Below are 16601 nucleotides of genomic sequence, written 5' to 3'. Positions count from 1 at the left end.
TTCTGCGCTCGCTGCTGGCTGCACTGCTGGGATGGGCGGAGCCATACGGGGAGAGGCGGGCGAGGCGGGCCCGGGAGTTGCCGGCGGGATCGGGATCGGGATCGGGATCGGGATCGGGATCGGGATCGGGATCGGGATCGGGATCGGGGCCGCGCTCCCAGCACGGTGGCGGTGCGGCCGCGGCGCAGCCGGGCCCGCGGGCTGCGCACGGGAGGGTCCGGCTGCGGCTGGAGCGCTGTGCTCCACTCGCAGTGCCGCCCTGGTTTAGCCCGAGGTGTGTTACGGGCACTGAGTCAGTTACTCCAGGACGAGAGGTTTGCTTAATGTTTCCAGCTCTGCTGGTTTTGCAACCGAGAGGGGCCAGAGTTTGTTGTTCTTAAACTTAGATTTGGATATTACATAACCGGGGCTGGAGCGCTGAGCACGTGCCCGGGCCTTAATTCCTTTTGCCCAAGGATATGTCAGCCTTGTTGGCATAAGTTGTGGGTGAGAAGTCCAGAAGACAACTGCTCCCTGTAACCAGCCATTGTTTTATGGCATACAGCTCCTAATGTCCTGTTTGTCCATGCCAAAGGGGCAGATTTTGCCTTCTAGATGTACAGGTAAAGCTTACACGTCTTTAAATAAAACTGAAAGTTAAGCCCTTTGCTTGTGGGCAAGAAGTAACAATTACTACCTAACTTACTGCAGTAATGAGTGCACACATTAATGCTCCACCCTCTGTCAAATATGGCTTGTGGCTCAACTTTAATCTGCTGTTAAAACACAGGAGTGCCCACAGCCATTTGTGAATTGAAACAGGAGAAACATTTTAAGTGATCTGGTCTGGATCATAAAGTGTCCTTCAGCTGAGCTGCTTTTAGAACAGTTTTTATCCTAAATACAGTAGATCAGAATTCATCTTTAGGGATGCCTGTCAGTAGCCAGGGTAGGGTATGCTATACACAAACTCTCAACCACAACTTTAGGCTGAACTTTGTAAAAAAACATTCTATGAAGTCAGGGCAGTAAAGATAGTAGAGGGAGCAGGGCCAATACACGTGAAAGTTGTAATGTCCTTAGGACAGGTTGTAGATGTTGGCTGATACAGATGCTCATCTTTATGAGAATATATTTTTATATTGTTTTCTTGTATTTAACTTTTAATAGAATGTTAGAAGCAAATAATTTTTTTTATAAGACACCATAATTGATACCATGTCAGAGGAGCTTACCCCACATCCAGCAAGGGGGCTTCTTGTGATTTTTCAAGCAGCTTTGGCTTAGATTTTAAACCCCTCAGGTCTGTACCAAAAAGATGTGGTTTGTGATTACAACCATCTGTCTGTCAGCTAAGTGCATTCCCTTAGCCTGTGCTGATAGCCTGCCTAGTGGGACAATACCACACCTTTGGTTAAGTCACAGGGAGCCAGGGCCACGCTGAGGCTGCACGGCTGAAGTGGTGAATGCCACTGCACTGGTTCCCTGCCCACCTTCTTTTTGCAGCCTTTTGTGCATGCAGCTGTGGCAGGTGACTGCAGAAGTGCATCTGTGCTGAAGTTACAAGTTTACAGACCAGAACCTGAGAGTAAACTGAAATTTGCAGCACTTGGCATGGGTCTGTCAGGCTCAGCTGTGGATATAACCTGAGTGCTCTGGATTATATATTTATAACTTCATTTTCTTGCAAGATTCACTGCCCATAACATCTGCTTTATATTTCATCAAGTCTTGCTAAGAACGTGAATGGCTGTCATCTCATTGGGACTTCTACATATATTTCCCTTTCCTTTCTCTTCTCTTGGTATTTCTTTAGTTCTCTTTTTTTTGTTTTGCTGAACCTGTCTCGTCCTTCCCTACCACTGACACTTAGTCAAGTGTTTTCCTGTTTCTGAATAACAAAAAGCCATGCTCATTTCCAGCTGCCCATTTCTCCTGGTGAGGTACCTCTCAATCTCCCACCCTGGCAATTCCAAGCAGCAGGCCCCAGCTGGCAGAGCTCTCTGTGATTCCCTTTTGGGGCCCTTTTATGTCCCATATCCAAGAGCAGGATAACCATGTGGATGTAGACTGCCTTAGCAGCCTGGTTTGAGAACTGTGACTGGCCCAGCTAACAAAGTCATTCTTTATGCATCTAGACATGAAGGACTGAGAAATTTGAGAATATGGGTCGTTGTGATTATTTTTTGTCTCACCAGGCCCCATCATGCCACAGATAATTTTAAAGAATTCCTCTGGGCTGTGACTTGGGTTTTGGTCTTGCTTTTCACTCCCCACTCAAAGACTGTGGTTAATCAAAGAAAAGTACACACATACCTTCTTGGGTGGTAATTCTCCCTGTATGACACATTTACTGCTGAGAAAAAAAAAACCAAAAAACTATCGTTGTTTGCCATTTTTTAATCCTGTAATTGCTATGTTTATTCATGGTGTTGACTGAAATTCCACTGAATTTTACTTGCATATGGGCCTTCTGATCTTGGGTCTAATTCTGCTGTTCTATCAAACTTGCAGTTTATGCCAAGCCCTGCCCTTGCTGTCTGTTCATATGGGTTTTGTCCCATATCCCATACCCATCTTCATTATTTCCTTCTTTTTCTTGGTCATCCTCCATTTCCTCATTATTTCCCTTCTGTTGATTTTTCTAGCTTTTCTTTTAAAAAAAGAGAGAAACAACATATCATCCACTGCCTTAAAACTTGGTGTAATTTCTGTGTTTCCCACATCCTATGCCTGTCTTGTCTAAGTTGATTGTATCTCAGGTCACAGACTGCCTACTCGACACCAAATACCATGTTATAGGAAACTTCTGTTTGAGTTAGTCTTTATGCACAGCATGAGTAAATACATTTTATTAACAATAACAACAACTATGCAAGTAATCCCTTATATTTTAATGATGGGACTGATGTAATGGCTCAAAATAAGTATGGCAAAAACGATTCCTTATGGTACATGGAATTAAGATGAATAGAAGATATCTTTAAGTAGGAATTGACAATATATCTTAAAAAAAAAAAACTTATTTAACTTTGCCTCTTTTAATTTGTTAGATAAAAGATTTTTATTGGTTTATTCATACATTCATTTCTTCATTGTGGTAGGATCGCAGTGACTACTTGTCTCTGAGCTTGGTGGCCTCAGGGATAATCCAAGCAAGCATTAGGTTAAACATTGTCTAGAACAATGAAGCAGCAAACACATGCAGGTGTTTTTGCTCTAAAGTTTAGGTGAAAGCCTGATACCTATATGCAGTATTTGTATAGAATGTCTGTATATAGATGAGGAGGAGCTTTACAGGAAATAAGTTGTCAGCCCCAGTCTCTACAGGTGTTCAGCAGGAGCTCATCCTGAACCACAAGGTGGGATAAAGCAGGAAGGGGTTTATCTGAAAGGGCAGCAGTGGGATTCAGTTGTAGGGCTGCCAGGAAACAGGAGATGTCTTTAGACAATGAAACAAAAGGTACAGTGAGCTTGGAGGGAAGGGAGGAGAGTCAAGGACAGTGCTCACCAATGCTCCAGCAGAAAAAGGAAAGAAACACAAGGGAAGAAGGGACTGGCAAACCTAGATGAAACAGTGACTGGAGAAGTGAAAAGTGAGGAAAAACTGCAAAAACTAAGCTGAGACATGAGCTAGATATGCTAAATGTGACTGAAGGGCCAACAAGAGATTGGCTTAAAATGGATTGAGAAGCTTTCAGATAAGAGGAAGCAAAACCAACTTTGATGGGGATTTTGGGTAGAACCCAACAAGAAACAGAGAGATGTGACTGGAAGAACCTGTGAGGTGGCAAGAGGCACTTATACCAAAGGCACTTTTTTTTTCATGTTTTGGGTTTTTTTAAATTACAAAAGAGACACGCATATCTCTGTGGGTGCTAGGAATCAGAGCAGACTGAATGACTAAAGCTGTGAACAAATGAAAGAGAGCGTTGGGAAGACCAGGAAATGAAATGGGGTGAAGTTACCAGGGCAAGTGATGGAGTTACAGAAGACATGTTGATAAGCTTTTTGTTACTGCCACATAGAGACTTGTAGACAGAGGAAGCATGAAGAGAATATTTTATCACTTTTATCTTTACAGAAAATGGTGAGATAACAAGTGGAGGAAAACAGACAGGAAGGCTTGACAAGGGTTAAGCAGCAGCAATGAAAAGCTCACTGGGATTACAAGCGTGCAGATGAGCAGCAGAAGGAGAATTGTTTAGTTGTGAGAAGGCAGAAATGGAGGAGAGCAGGCATGTGGGAGAGGAAGTTGCCTTGATCGCAGGATTTCCGTCGCTCTGCAGTGCAAGAGCATGCATGGGTGGAGCAAGCAGTGAAGGTAAGCTGGTGCTGTGGGTAGGTATGACACCTCATCATGAAAAGAAATAAAGGAAAGAGAGCCCGTGGTGGATGGAAGTTGTATGTGTGGTAAGTGTGCAGTTAAAACATTGCTGCTGGAGCAAACACATGTTTCTCTCCTTAACATCAAAATGCCAACAAAGCTAAAAGATGTGCAAGCTTATTTTTTAATCAGTTTTACCAGTTGGTATTAGTTCTTTAGCTTTTCTTATCTTATTTTCATCATTCTGGTTTTCTTTCTTTCCTTTTTAACAGTCTGCAAGACATTAGTTTTTGCACTTTCTTGCACTATCAGAGGGCAAAGCTCTTAAATATTTTTCCTTAAAATGTTACTAGCTGGTGTTGCTGGGATGTAAATGCACCTGCAGGCACAATCTTTTGGTGGTATATTCCATGCCAGCTAAAAATAAGTGAGACAACTAAGGCTTGTTAAACCGCTTAACAGATAAGGTACAGCAGCCAGGCTGTGCCCTGGGAAGTGTTCAGAATCCCAGTTGTTCATTGCATTGTAGTTATAATTTTCCTTTTTTGTTTTGTTTCTTTTCCTAAAAGCACATCCCTGGCCTACAGAAGTTACAGAAGATGCTTCACACCAGCCTTTTAGCTATCAGAAATATTATTTCAAGCTCTGTAAAGACAATAAACATAATGATATTAACACATTGTTTTAAGGTCAGGTTTATGGAATCCAATGCTTGAGAGAAACCTTGGAGATTCTACTACTGTTTGTTAGGGAGCACATAATGTTATTTTCTGTTAACGTGTGGGGCCACTTTAAATTTGTCCTTCTGCTTTATTAAACCATCGTGGGAAGTGCAGCAGGAGGAAACCCGGGTAATTGGCTGCAGCTCCAGATGCAGCCGCTCGCTCATTGGAGAGAGGAGGATTCTCCCCGTACTAAAATTAGACCATCCCCGCCCTCCAGAAATGCTTCTGGAAACAGGGAGGAATTGTGACACCGCCGGAGGAGCGGGTGGGCAGGGAGCTGTGCAGGGCCCTGCTCCGGACCCAGCCTCGGGCTGCGCTGCAAGGTGCTTCGGGTCCTGGGTGGTTTAAAAAAAATGCACACAGTAAAGAAACTGCAGGAGATTCATGTTCACAGTGAAACACAGATATTAAATTCAACATTTCTTATGTAAGAATAATTCTGAAGTGTTCATGCAGGCAGAGGAAGCCTTTGAACTGCTAAATTTAAGCAAGGGCTGTCAGACTTGTGCTTGTTGACTTTGAAAAGAAATGACTTGCTGAATTAACTCTGAACTAAACTAAAAAACTGGTGGACTGTTTTCTATCAGCATTTCTTAAAAAATAAAACATGTTTATCTGTTATCGCTGTGAAGTTGCAGTGTTTACAATGTCTTCAAATTAAATATTGGATAGGGTTAAAGAAACAAATGCCATGTGCTTGTGTTGGTGAAGGAAAGCCTGTATCTGAATTTGTCTTGTGTATTTGGAACCTTTATTTTTTAAGGTATATGAATAACAATGCCAGTCTTCAGTTTTTAAATATATTTCAAATTGGCTGCAAGGAAATAACTGCATCTTTTTATTTCTTGTTTCTATATTTATATTATTCACATTACTCACGAAAAGGATTAAGGCAAAATGGGTTTTTCTTACACTAAAACCAGCTTTTGCTGTAAATTTGCTATTCCCTCACTTAACCAGGGCATAAAGTGTCAGCACCTCTGGCTCCAAATCCTAGGGGATTTTTTGTCTTTCCTCCTTTGCCTTTTTCAGTCTGACACCATTAAAATTTAAAACCTGCACACTTGTGTTTTCTCTCTGTCCCTTTGTCAGTGTCACCTCAGGGGTCTGAGCGCAATGTCCAGTTCTGGCTGAACTCAGCCGCGAGCCCCAGGTGTTCCAGCACCTCGGATCCCAGAGTTTTATGAGAACACGGTGAGGAGAGGGGACGAGGCGCAGGGAGAGAGAGGAGCAGGGCGGCGGGGGCACGCCGCAGTTATCGGGGCCGTTCACCGGCCCACGCCCCGATAGCGCGGCCAGCTGGCCCGGCTCCATCCGGGAGCGCCGGTAAACAAGGACGGGAGGTGACACCGGGGCACCGCGCCTCGGCTGCCCGGCCGCTGAGGGTCACAGTGGTGGGTGGACAGTGGCTACTGCACAGCCAGTTCCTGCCAGCCGGCTGCCCCCGGAGAGCCGGGGAAATAGGGGATGTGTGGGGAGCAAAGCCATTGGCACCGCGGAGGTAAAATTTGGGGGAAATCCCCAGAGAACGCGGCTCCCCAGCTCTGCTTAATGCCCAGCTCATGATGGCTTAATGCACAAAACGGTGAACGTTTCCTCTTCGTTACACCTTTTTGTCTTAAACGTGAAGTGGCACCGGTACCCGCTGTACGTCGCTCGCAGTGCTGAGAGCCACCATTAGAGAGCTGTGCCTCGGGGCACTGCAGCTCCCGCCCCGCTGCCGCTGCTGAGGCGCGTCCACAGGAAACCTCCCCACAAACGCTGGTAAATGACCTGGAACGGCTGCTGGCTTTTCCTTTATTTTTTCCCCGCCAATAAATCGCGCCACGTCGCTTCATGAGCGTTTGTTGTGAGCGCGTGGCTCCCTCAGCAGTTCTGAGCGTGAGGTGAAACCGACATAAAGCTTTTACTGTCAGGGAGGAATGAGGATTTTGAGATAAGCCCCGGAGATCACGCCACTCCGCCCTTTACACCCGCACCACACGCAGAGCCCATCCTGGGACAGCCATGGTCTCCGTTGTGTGCGCGGAGCCCGCGGCCATCCCGACCCTGAGGCGTACTCCGCCTCCGCCGCCATCACCGCGCCGCTCCCGGCCGCCATCTTCGTCCCGCCCCGCCGAGGCTCGCGGGCGCCATCTTGTGCCCGGCCCCGCCATCGCCCGGCAACGGCGGCGGGTCCGGCGGAGCCCCGGAGGCCGGGATAGCAAAGCCTGGCCGGGCCCCAAGGCAGGTGCATTTGGGGGTTAGAAGCGGACTGTGCAGCAGGGTCTGCGTGTCTGGGTCTGGTGCAGGGCGGATTGAGAGAGCCAGGGAGCGGGGGGCACGGCGGGCAGCGGGTGAGGGAAGGGCTGCAGGTGCTGTTGTGTGGGGTTCTCTGAGGCTCTGTTAGGATCCCCCGCAGCGTCCTGCGCTCACAGTTCTCTCTAAAAGGTTGAGAGAGCTGAGGGTGTTTAGCCTGGAGAAGGGAAGGTTCCATGGAAACCTTCGATCCCTTCCCAGTGCCTAAAGGGACTCCAAAAGAGATGGAGAGGGACTTGGGCAAGGACAGGGAGACGCATAAAAAGGGGGAATGGCTTCCCGCCGACAAGAGGGCAGAGTTAGATGGGATACTGGGAAGCAGTTCTTGACTTTGAGGGTGGCTGTGGCTGCTGCATCCGTGGAAGTGTTCAAGGCCAGGTTGGATGGGGCTTGGAGCAGCCTGGGATGGTGGAAGGTGTCCCTGCCCATAGCAGGGTGGAACTGGATGGTCTTTAGGGTCCCTACCAACCCAAACCATTCCATGATGAAAAATAAGGTTACAAATGGAGACAGGTCTGTCAGAAACCCCCTCACTGGTTCCACCACTCACAACACAATTCTGTGCTCTCAGCTTGCCAGTGTGTCTGCTCAGTCAGAAAACCAGCACATTGTTTGGAGCCCATAAATACAGGAATTAAATAACCATTGAGAAATTACCCCAAGGCTTACGGTGGACCAGTTCCAAGTCATTAGTCCCACCCACAGTCCTCATGTGAGGATACAGATTTGGGGTTTGAAGGAGTCCATGGTGGATGGAGGGTGTGGGAGCACAGGGCGCCCACATCAGGGTGTGTGATAATGCCTCTCCCTCCTCATACATTGTCCAACTTAGTGAATAACAACATTAAATTTTGGCCTTATTTTCCACAAAATGCCACTGCACTGAAAATGGGAATGTGAACTACAGAGTGGTAGCAAGTGCAGAGAAGATCTCACATGGATTTTGTGAGGTGGGTGTGACCCTCTCTGTTCCTGGGGTACATGGTGAGTGTCACCATAGGTGACTGTGCAGTAGACAAATTCCAAATGTCATGTGCTGGTGTCGTTGCAGTACAAAAGGGGCAAGTGAATTCTAATTTAGAAGTCAGGATGGAAGTCTTAATGCCTGAACCTCAGATTTTTGTGGAAAGAACTCTGGCTATCATCAAACCAGATGCCATTGATAAAGAAGAAGAAATAGAGGATCTCATTCTCCGATCAGGATTCCACATCATTCAGGTAACAGGCTGTGCTCCAGAGAAAGTAGCTGTAGTTTATAAGTTAGGAAAATATTTAACTTCTAGCAATCAAGCCAGTAACTAAAAGCTTGTGTGTCCAAAAATCAATTCATGTTCCTTGTGTCATTAAACATTGCTGCCAGATTCTGTAAGGAGATGCTTTTTGGTGCATGGGATGGTACAGAGCAGACCAGCTATTTTGGTGACCACAGGAAAACACGGACTTTATTAATAAACTCACATTTAGCAAACGTATGGAGCAGATGTGTGAGCTTTCCAAGGCAACTCTTGGAAAGCTCACACATCATTCCAAGGCAACTCAGATCTCACAAGATTTTGTGCAGTGTGCAAGTTAGATATTAGATAATTAATTGAAGATATTAGAGATATAATAGATATTAGAGAATTAATTGAATTCGATAGCTGGCCAGTTGCAGCCTAACTAATTTTTTGTTTCCATTGTTTTTACGGAAAATAGACTTTATGGATATTGAAATGAGCTCATGAATATTTAAATGTACCCGGCCCGGCGGCCGCTGGGGGGCGCTGCGCCCTCGCACCTGTGGGCGACAGGGGCCCCTCCTCCTCCTCCCCGCCAAGTCTCGTTTTGTTGTTTTTTTCACTTCCTCCATAACCTTTCTGGTCGTTTTATTTATGTTTTAATATTTATTTATATTAATAAATATATATTTGTTAATATATATTTATTTATGGATCTCTTGGAGCTACTCTAGTAGAGGTCATGGGCTGGAGCCCATGGGCTGGAACCCCCCTGCTCCGGAGGCAGGCTGGGAGAGCTGTGCTTGTTCATGCTGTAGAAGAAAAGGCACTAGGGGGACCTGAGAGCCCCTTCCAGTGCCTGAAGGGGCTCCAGAGAGCTGGAGAGGGACTTTGGGCAAGGCCATGGAGTGGTGGGACAAGGGAGAATGGCTTCCTACTGCCAGAGGGCACGCTTAGATGGGATATTGGGAAGAAATTCTTCACCATGAGGGTGGTGAGGCCCTGGCACAGGCTGCCCAGAGAAGCTGTAGCTGCTCCATTCATGTTCAAGACCAGGTTTAGGGTTTAAGCAACCTGGTCTAGAGGAAGGTGTCTCAGTCTGTGGCAGGGGGTTTGAAACAAGAGGATTTTTAAGATACCTTTCAATGCGAACCATTCCGTGTTTCTGTTGATTCAATACATATCAGAAGATGAGATAAAACACATTATTTATTTATTTAATTGCATTGTGTTAGTAGAGTCTTCTGATGTCTGCAGTGACTTTTGACACCAAAATTATTAGGACTCTGAGTATGTGGAACTCTCATCTTGTACAAGTTTGAGCTCAAAGAATGCACTTCAAAATTTTTTTCTTGGCTGTGGTTTCTGATAACTTCCCAAAGATGTCCTGATCCTGGCCACCTGCAGGTTAGGCAGCTATTGGGAGAGTCACAAAGCACTGAATGAAAAATAGAACAATTGCGTAATTAACAGTGTGGGCTGGAGAGAAACTTGTTTAAAAGTAGAACATTATGCTGTAGCAGCTGAGTAATAAAATACTGCCCTTGTAATGCTCTTCACTTTTCCTGTACAGTGCTCTGTTATCTGGCAGCTAGAAATTGCTGTAGTTTGCCTGGGCTAAAATCACATCTTACTCAAATGGGCTGTTTCTTTAATTAACTTGGAAAACTTTTGCTCTTTGTTACTCTCTGTCTAGAAGAGGATCGTATCTCGGTGAATCAGAGGAATTTCAGAAGTTACCCTGTGTTCTGCACTTGAAGATGTGACTGCAGGAGAGGACTCTATTCTGCCTTTAATGCTCTAACCTGTTTAAATGTAGCAAGCCATTTTAATTATTTTTTTTTCTTCTATGCTTTATAGAAACGGAAGCTCCAGTTAAGCCCAGAGCAATGTAGCAACTTCTATGCAGAACAATTTGGAAAAATGTTTTTTCCTAATTTAACAGCCTATATGAGTTCTGGTCCTATAGTTGCTATGGTTCTTGCTAGAAATTGTGCAGTCTCTTACTGGAAGGAATTGCTGGGACCATCCAACAGCCTAAGAGCTAGGATAACTCACCCTCACAGGTAACTCACTGACTAGCCTTGGGCAAGTCAGTAGGATTATTTTGTCATTCTTTGGATTGAGACCAGAATTCCTTTTTTTTTTTTCTTTTTTATTTTATTTGTTTGTTTGTGCAGTACAGACACAGGCTTCTTATCTCTTCAGTTTTGTGCAACAGCTTTTCACTGCTGTTTTTTAGTATGCAAAGTTCAGCTCTTTTATGGGGAATGCTGAGTGTATGAACATTAAGTTTTAGGTAGCTACTTTTTATGTTTAAAACAAAAGCAAACCAGTGCCTTGTTAATTAGTCCATATATATTGCTTTTGTGTGCTCTCAGGCTGCAGAGACTTGGAAGGGATTTGCAGTTTCCCTCCAAGCAGTTATTTCCCTTGTTTTCAGCTTAAGAGCACTCTATGGGACTGATGAGCTGAGGAATGGGCTCCACGGCAGTCTCAGCATCTCCTCAGCAGAGAAGGAAATTCGATTCATATTTCCAGAAGGTAAAATGGTACAGTTGGTTCACTGTCAGTCCTGGGGAGGATGGAGTTCTTCCCTGTCCTGCCCTGACTCCAGATACAGCTGATTTGGAGAGGCTGGGTTTGTTTGCTTTACAGGATTGTGGGTCTCTTTATGTATAAGCTGACATTTTCTGCTATGAAAGGCTTACCAAAAATCTGTCTAAAGAGCCAGTGTATTTACAGAGGTTGCTCCCACTTTTCAAACTCTGTTCTGGTAACTGGAGCAGTCAAAGCTGGTAAATGAGAAGAAATAGGAAGCTGTTATACTGCAGCAAGTGTTTCTGGCACAGTCAGCCTTGGTTGACTTGAGAAAATTCACTCTTTCCATGGATTCAGGAGGAATAATTGCAAAAGCAGCTGGATGCTCACATGACAGTGCAATTCCCAAGTTAAGTGCCAGAGAAAAGGGCCTTAGAACCTGGAAAGGCTGCAAGAGGATCTCTGGTTTGTAATGTAGCAGGATTTGCTCTTTGACAGAAAGATGCAAGTGAAACTGCTAGAATAAAGTGTCTACTGATACTTTTTGTCAGCTGTATCAGTGAGTTTAATAAAAGATGTTGCAGTTTCTTACAAACCTTACCCATTGTGTAAACCATGTCTCTTCTCACCCTGACAATTAGAGCAAGACTAAAGGTGAGATTTTTAGGGTCTTCAGAAGTCAGCTTCACTCTGGAAGAAGAAAGTGCTAAACATGGGATATACTGTTTTCTTCTGCCCCAAATTCATCTTCAAGGATTCAGGTTTTCCCCAGATGATCTGACTTCCTCTCTTTTCATACTAGACTATAATTAGTAAAATTACCTCAGAAGAAGTTTAGGGAGTTTCTTTGCAGTTTGTTGTGGAAGAAGCTGTAAAACCCATGATGTACTGTTAACTTACTAAGGAAAAGAGTAGCTCACATATAAACAACCTTTGAAAGAATGTTTGGTTTAATCACTCTAGAGGCTACTTTCTTACACCTGTGGTTCCTCCTTGCAGCAATCTTGGAGCCAGTTCCCACTGGCCAAAGGGCTCGGGATTACCTGAACCTGTATGTGAAGCCCACGCTGCTGGCAGGGCTCACTGCCCTGTGCAAAGAGAAGCCAGCAGACCCCATGGTACGTGCAGTGTCCAGCACTGCTGGCAGCTCTGGGATCCAGTCACTTGCTTTAGGAACTCCCTGCTCATGGTAGAACTACTCTGTGGGTAAAGAGCTGGGCTGTTTTAGCTGTCAGCTGATGAGCTTCTCTAACATTTGGTTTCAAGAAGTTGATTTGTTTGTTAGAGATGACACAAGGGTGTGTTTTAAGTGCCTAAACAAAATCAGTTTTCTTACATCTGGAAAAACATGGTTAATGTATCTTTATGTTCTTAAAGCTCCAGTCATTCACACCAGTACTTATTTAAGCATGCAGATAGGTGCAACAACTTGCTGGCAGTTGTGGATTTACATCATTATCACGTTTATAATCAACATTGCATTTTTCTAAAGGATAAATTTTTTCAGAAAAAAAGGCCTTAAAAATCATTTGGGGTGTTCCTATGAACTATGTGATATGCATGAGGCCATGTTTAATGTACTTTGATTGTTCCAGCTTTGTAACCTGTTTACTTTATCTATATGTCTGGCACTGTTACCATAGAAATCCAGAAAACAGAGATGAAGTCCATTCCTTTGCCCAAAGGCCAAGCCACTTGTATCTATTCCTAACAAATGTGTGTCTGGCCTGTGGTTTCCCACTCCAAGTGATGGAGAATCTACAGTCTCCCCAGGCATTCTGTTTCAGTGCTTAATTATACTTGTTAAAAGCTTTCACTGAAAGATAGCCTAAATCTCCTGGCTCCAATTTTAAGCCCATTACCTTTTTTTTCCCTTTTACTATCCTCAAAAGACATTGGAGACAATGTAATATCTTTCCTCTTTTTTTTTTTTTTTTTTTTTTTGCAACCTATTGCATATTTGAAGAGTATTCCTATTTCTTTCCCATCAGTCTTCTCTTTTTCTCTTTACTATATTAAATACTGATTTTTTTTTTTGCATGTTATATCTTTCTGACTCATTGTTTTGGCTTCCAGTTAATCTGCATTCTTAGCACAATTTTCTAGTCAATTATGAGGTATCTAACAGTAACTTAATCGAGACAATGCTTTTCTTCCTTGCTTGTAAGAAAGCTGTATGAAGCAGTGTCAGCAGCTTTGCTAAAAACATTCTATTTGCACTTTCTTTGTTGTCCATAATGTCTGTGACCTTGTAACAGAATGAAAATAGTGTTGATTTTATGCTGCTTCAGAAATAGATATTGCCTGTTGCTTTTCAGTTTGTTTTCTGCTAGATGGCTTACAGGGAGACTGTTGGAATGCTTTTTTTCCAGCATCCTTTTCTTCTTTCCTCTCCTTTTGCAGATGGCATCAGAAAGTGTCTGTGCACTCAGAAATACTTGCTGTCAGGACAGAGGTTGTCTCAGCCAGTTCCTTAAGTGACAGGATACATTTATTTGGTTCAAATTATTTGAGGACTTCTTTTTTTTTTCCAAAGTAGTTTTCCTGAGGGGTTTTGTGTTTTGGGCTATTTTGTTTGTTTTCCATTTGTGTCTCGGGTTCTTACTACTGTGCTGTTGTTGCTTTACCTGTCCTAGTGCTCTGCTTGGCTCTCCCTTTGCAAACCTTTTATACGTGGTAGTAAAAGCTGAGTGTTGCTTACCTTCCCTGTCTGCTGTTCTGCCAGCTCTTCACAGTGTGGTATGAAGTTTGTTGTTCTCAGCATTCCAGAAACCAGTCGTCAACAGCCTTGTGAAGTAAATAAGGATGTGTTAAAAACTTTGCTTTACAAGTGGAGAAATCGAGGCAAAAGGTTAATTTGCCTAAGGCCAGGCCCAGAGTGGCAGATGGAATTAGGACTCAAGGCATTCCTGCCTCCCACGTTCTCATTTAAGTACAACGTGCTGGAAAACTTAAAAGATGAATTTCAAAAAGTAACCATGTTTTGGTTTTACGTTTTAGATACTGTAAGGTGATTCAGTGCAGAAGGCTGGCACTCTTAATGAATGACTACTGGATGAAGTATCTCTGAGTGTTGTCAGCAGTAATATTTCATTAAGCAGTTTCATGCATATTGTGCAGCAGCATTCCAAAACAGAGCTGGCTGAGTTATTTGAAGCATGGCTCAAATGGTCTTATATTTTCACAAAGATAAACATTGCCAGGACAAGTTGTCTTCTAAAGGTCATGGTGCATTGTTCAAAAACAGTACAGGCTGTGAAGATTTAACAGAACATTTTTAAAAAAGAGGTCATCTGCATGTCCATTTCTTTCTAAAAGGGATGAATTAGGAGAATATCTGTAGCAGAGGTTTCTAATAATGCTTTTATATATAATAATGCTTTTATAATATTCTTCTATGAACTTAATAGAAAGCAACAGAAAGCTGAAAACATTTAGGTTTGTTTTTTTTTTTTTTTCCACAGATTTGGCTTGCTGACTGGCTGATTGAACACAATCCTAATAAACCTAAGCTACAATATCGCATCTCTCAGGAAGGGCATTGACAGTGAGAGCCTGGTGGAAGCCATCTCACACATTCCAAGTTATAGATGTGTATTGTCATTTTTGGTGTGTCCTTTGACTGTATAAGCAATACTGTCTATGTATTTAAAGTAAATGCATTTGTCATAACTGCTTGTGTCCTCATGGGATAAATAACCCTACACTAACCAGCATGTAGTGGTTCTAATACCTTCTCTGCTGACAAAGTGAATGTAGAATTACACAATAAATTTATGGCATTGGGTGATTAGAAGAAGGCAATGTTACTGCTATTGTCCACATTTTTCTTAGTTTGGCTTTGTGGGAGAACAAAATCATTTACAGCAGTGTGGATTCCCAAATTAAATCCACCTGGCTTGTGCTTTGCAAAGCCAAAGGTTGTGTTTCAGCAATTTTTTAGCATAAATTCAGTTATGAAGGGAGGTACTTGGATATAATGTAGAAAACAATTACTGGAGGCATATTAGCAACTTTGGAATTTTAATTCCTGATTACATCACCCAGCTAAGGTTGTCCTTGAAGATTATTCACTTAGTCTGATGTATTTTGTCAGAATATAATTCAAAGGACTTATTTGAAGGTACATTCAAAGCACCTTTCCCATCTTGGTGCAAAAGGCTCAGGGACTATAAATAACAAGATGTATTTTAGTCAAGGACTAAGGTTGTCTTCCAACATTTGTTTGCAATAAAGGTGCTTAATTGGAACAGCTCACATTTAAGAGTGTTTTCTGTGTTCTCCTGCTCCTAAACATACACGAATTTCTGTTTTCCTCAAACTTTCATGTGTTCTGTTGAAGAAGAGTGCTTTCATAAGAGTGCTCTTCCACAAGCAATGGGTTAATCCCATGCTATTGCCTTTTATGAAGTAACTGAACTGTTTTTTGGGGATGTGGGGCTTTTTAATTTTCTTCAAAGAGCTGTACTTATGCTGTTAGCTAATTGTATCTTATGGTTTGACTGGCTATAATGAAGAAAACTGTAATTTTCATAACTCTGAAATAAGAGTATGCTTGACTAATACTAAACAAACAAGTAATTTCATAATTTGTTTCATGAAAAAACTTGCTTCCCCAATTTGAGTAATTATGAGAAACACAAGTCATTTTTCTGTAACATCAAACTTTGTTGAAGTGAATTGTTTATCCTCTCAGTGGAACAAGCCACTATTGCCAGCCCAGATAATAAACATTTAGAAACTAGTCCCTACAGTACCAAGACCTAAAAATCTCGGGACTGCCAAGATAAGGAAAAAAAATGAAAGCCTAAACCCTCAAATAATGAAGAATAAAAGTATGAGGTGGTTAGAAATACAGTAACAGATCTGTTTTCAACCCATTTATTTTGCCTATAATTATTGTCCCCATATGTGTCTGATTGCTCCAATTACAGGACAGTTGTGCTTTGTGGTTTCCTGTCAGCCAAATAAAAAAATACATTTTCTAAAGATGCCAGAAACGAAAATCCGGTGAATTCACAAGGCATTCCCCTGTATTTTGTTAGTTACTATGACATTTGCCTGCTTATTTTGGTGTGCTACTGTTTGACAATAAATGCATCCTTAATGTTCCTGCTGGAGTTTTCAGTTTTGCTTTTGTGCTAGAGCTGTGTTATATTGGATGAGAGTAGGTGGGTCCTTACCCGGGGGGTGGGAGAAAGGACAAGGGCAGCTGGTGTTGCAAATGTCACCTTTGTCACCCACACAATACAGACTCTGTCATTCAGGTGTTCATCTATCATGGAATTATTCTCTAATGTTGAAGCTAACACCTTCTATTGCTGACTGGTGTTTGTTTCCATTTTCCTAAGAAAAAGGTGGAAAGAGAGAAGTTGCCTTTATCCCATGGGTGCCATCCTGACTCACCGTGTCCCTGCACACAGGACAAGTATTGATCAGCAGCTGTCACAGCTGAGATCCGAGGAGCCTGCATTAATGGGTGGGATGTGGGCAGAGTCAGTCCCGGGAGCATGA

At 43.1% G+C, this 16601-nt stretch overlaps 1 protein-coding gene across 9 annotated transcripts; it reads left to right on the top strand.

Moving 5' to 3' along the window:
• Positions 1-90: 90 nt before the first annotated feature.
• On the top strand, positions 91-16198 carry NME5 (NME/NM23 family member 5). Of its 9 annotated transcripts, none has more exons than XM_041482188.1 (10): positions 91-274; positions 4064-4303; positions 4876-6532; positions 6662-6795; positions 8237-8279; positions 8381-8547; positions 10407-10612; positions 10990-11090; positions 12087-12205; positions 14552-16198. In XM_041482188.1, exons 6-10 carry the CDS (start codon positions 8419-8421, stop codon positions 14630-14632), a joined length of 636 nt encoding a protein of 211 aa, XP_041338122.1. In that variant the 5' UTR covers positions 91-274; positions 4064-4303; positions 4876-6532; positions 6662-6795; positions 8237-8279; positions 8381-8418; the 3' UTR covers positions 14633-16198. The 9 variants fall into 9 exon arrangements, with proteins under 9 accessions (XP_041338122.1, XP_041338121.1, XP_041338123.1 ...); XM_041482187.1 differs by having other exon boundaries at positions 6662-7257; XM_041482189.1 differs by having other exon boundaries at positions 6662-7261.
• The last annotated feature ends 403 nt before the right edge of the window (positions 16199-16601 follow it).

The sequence above is a fragment of the Pyrgilauda ruficollis genome, unplaced genomic scaffold (genome assembly GCF_017590135.1).
Source record: "Pyrgilauda ruficollis isolate IOZ18807 unplaced genomic scaffold, ASM1759013v1 scaffold57, whole genome shotgun sequence".
Classification (NCBI taxonomy): domain Eukaryota; kingdom Metazoa; phylum Chordata; class Aves; order Passeriformes; family Passeridae; genus Pyrgilauda; species Pyrgilauda ruficollis.
This window is presented reverse-complemented; position numbering and strand designations above follow the sequence as displayed.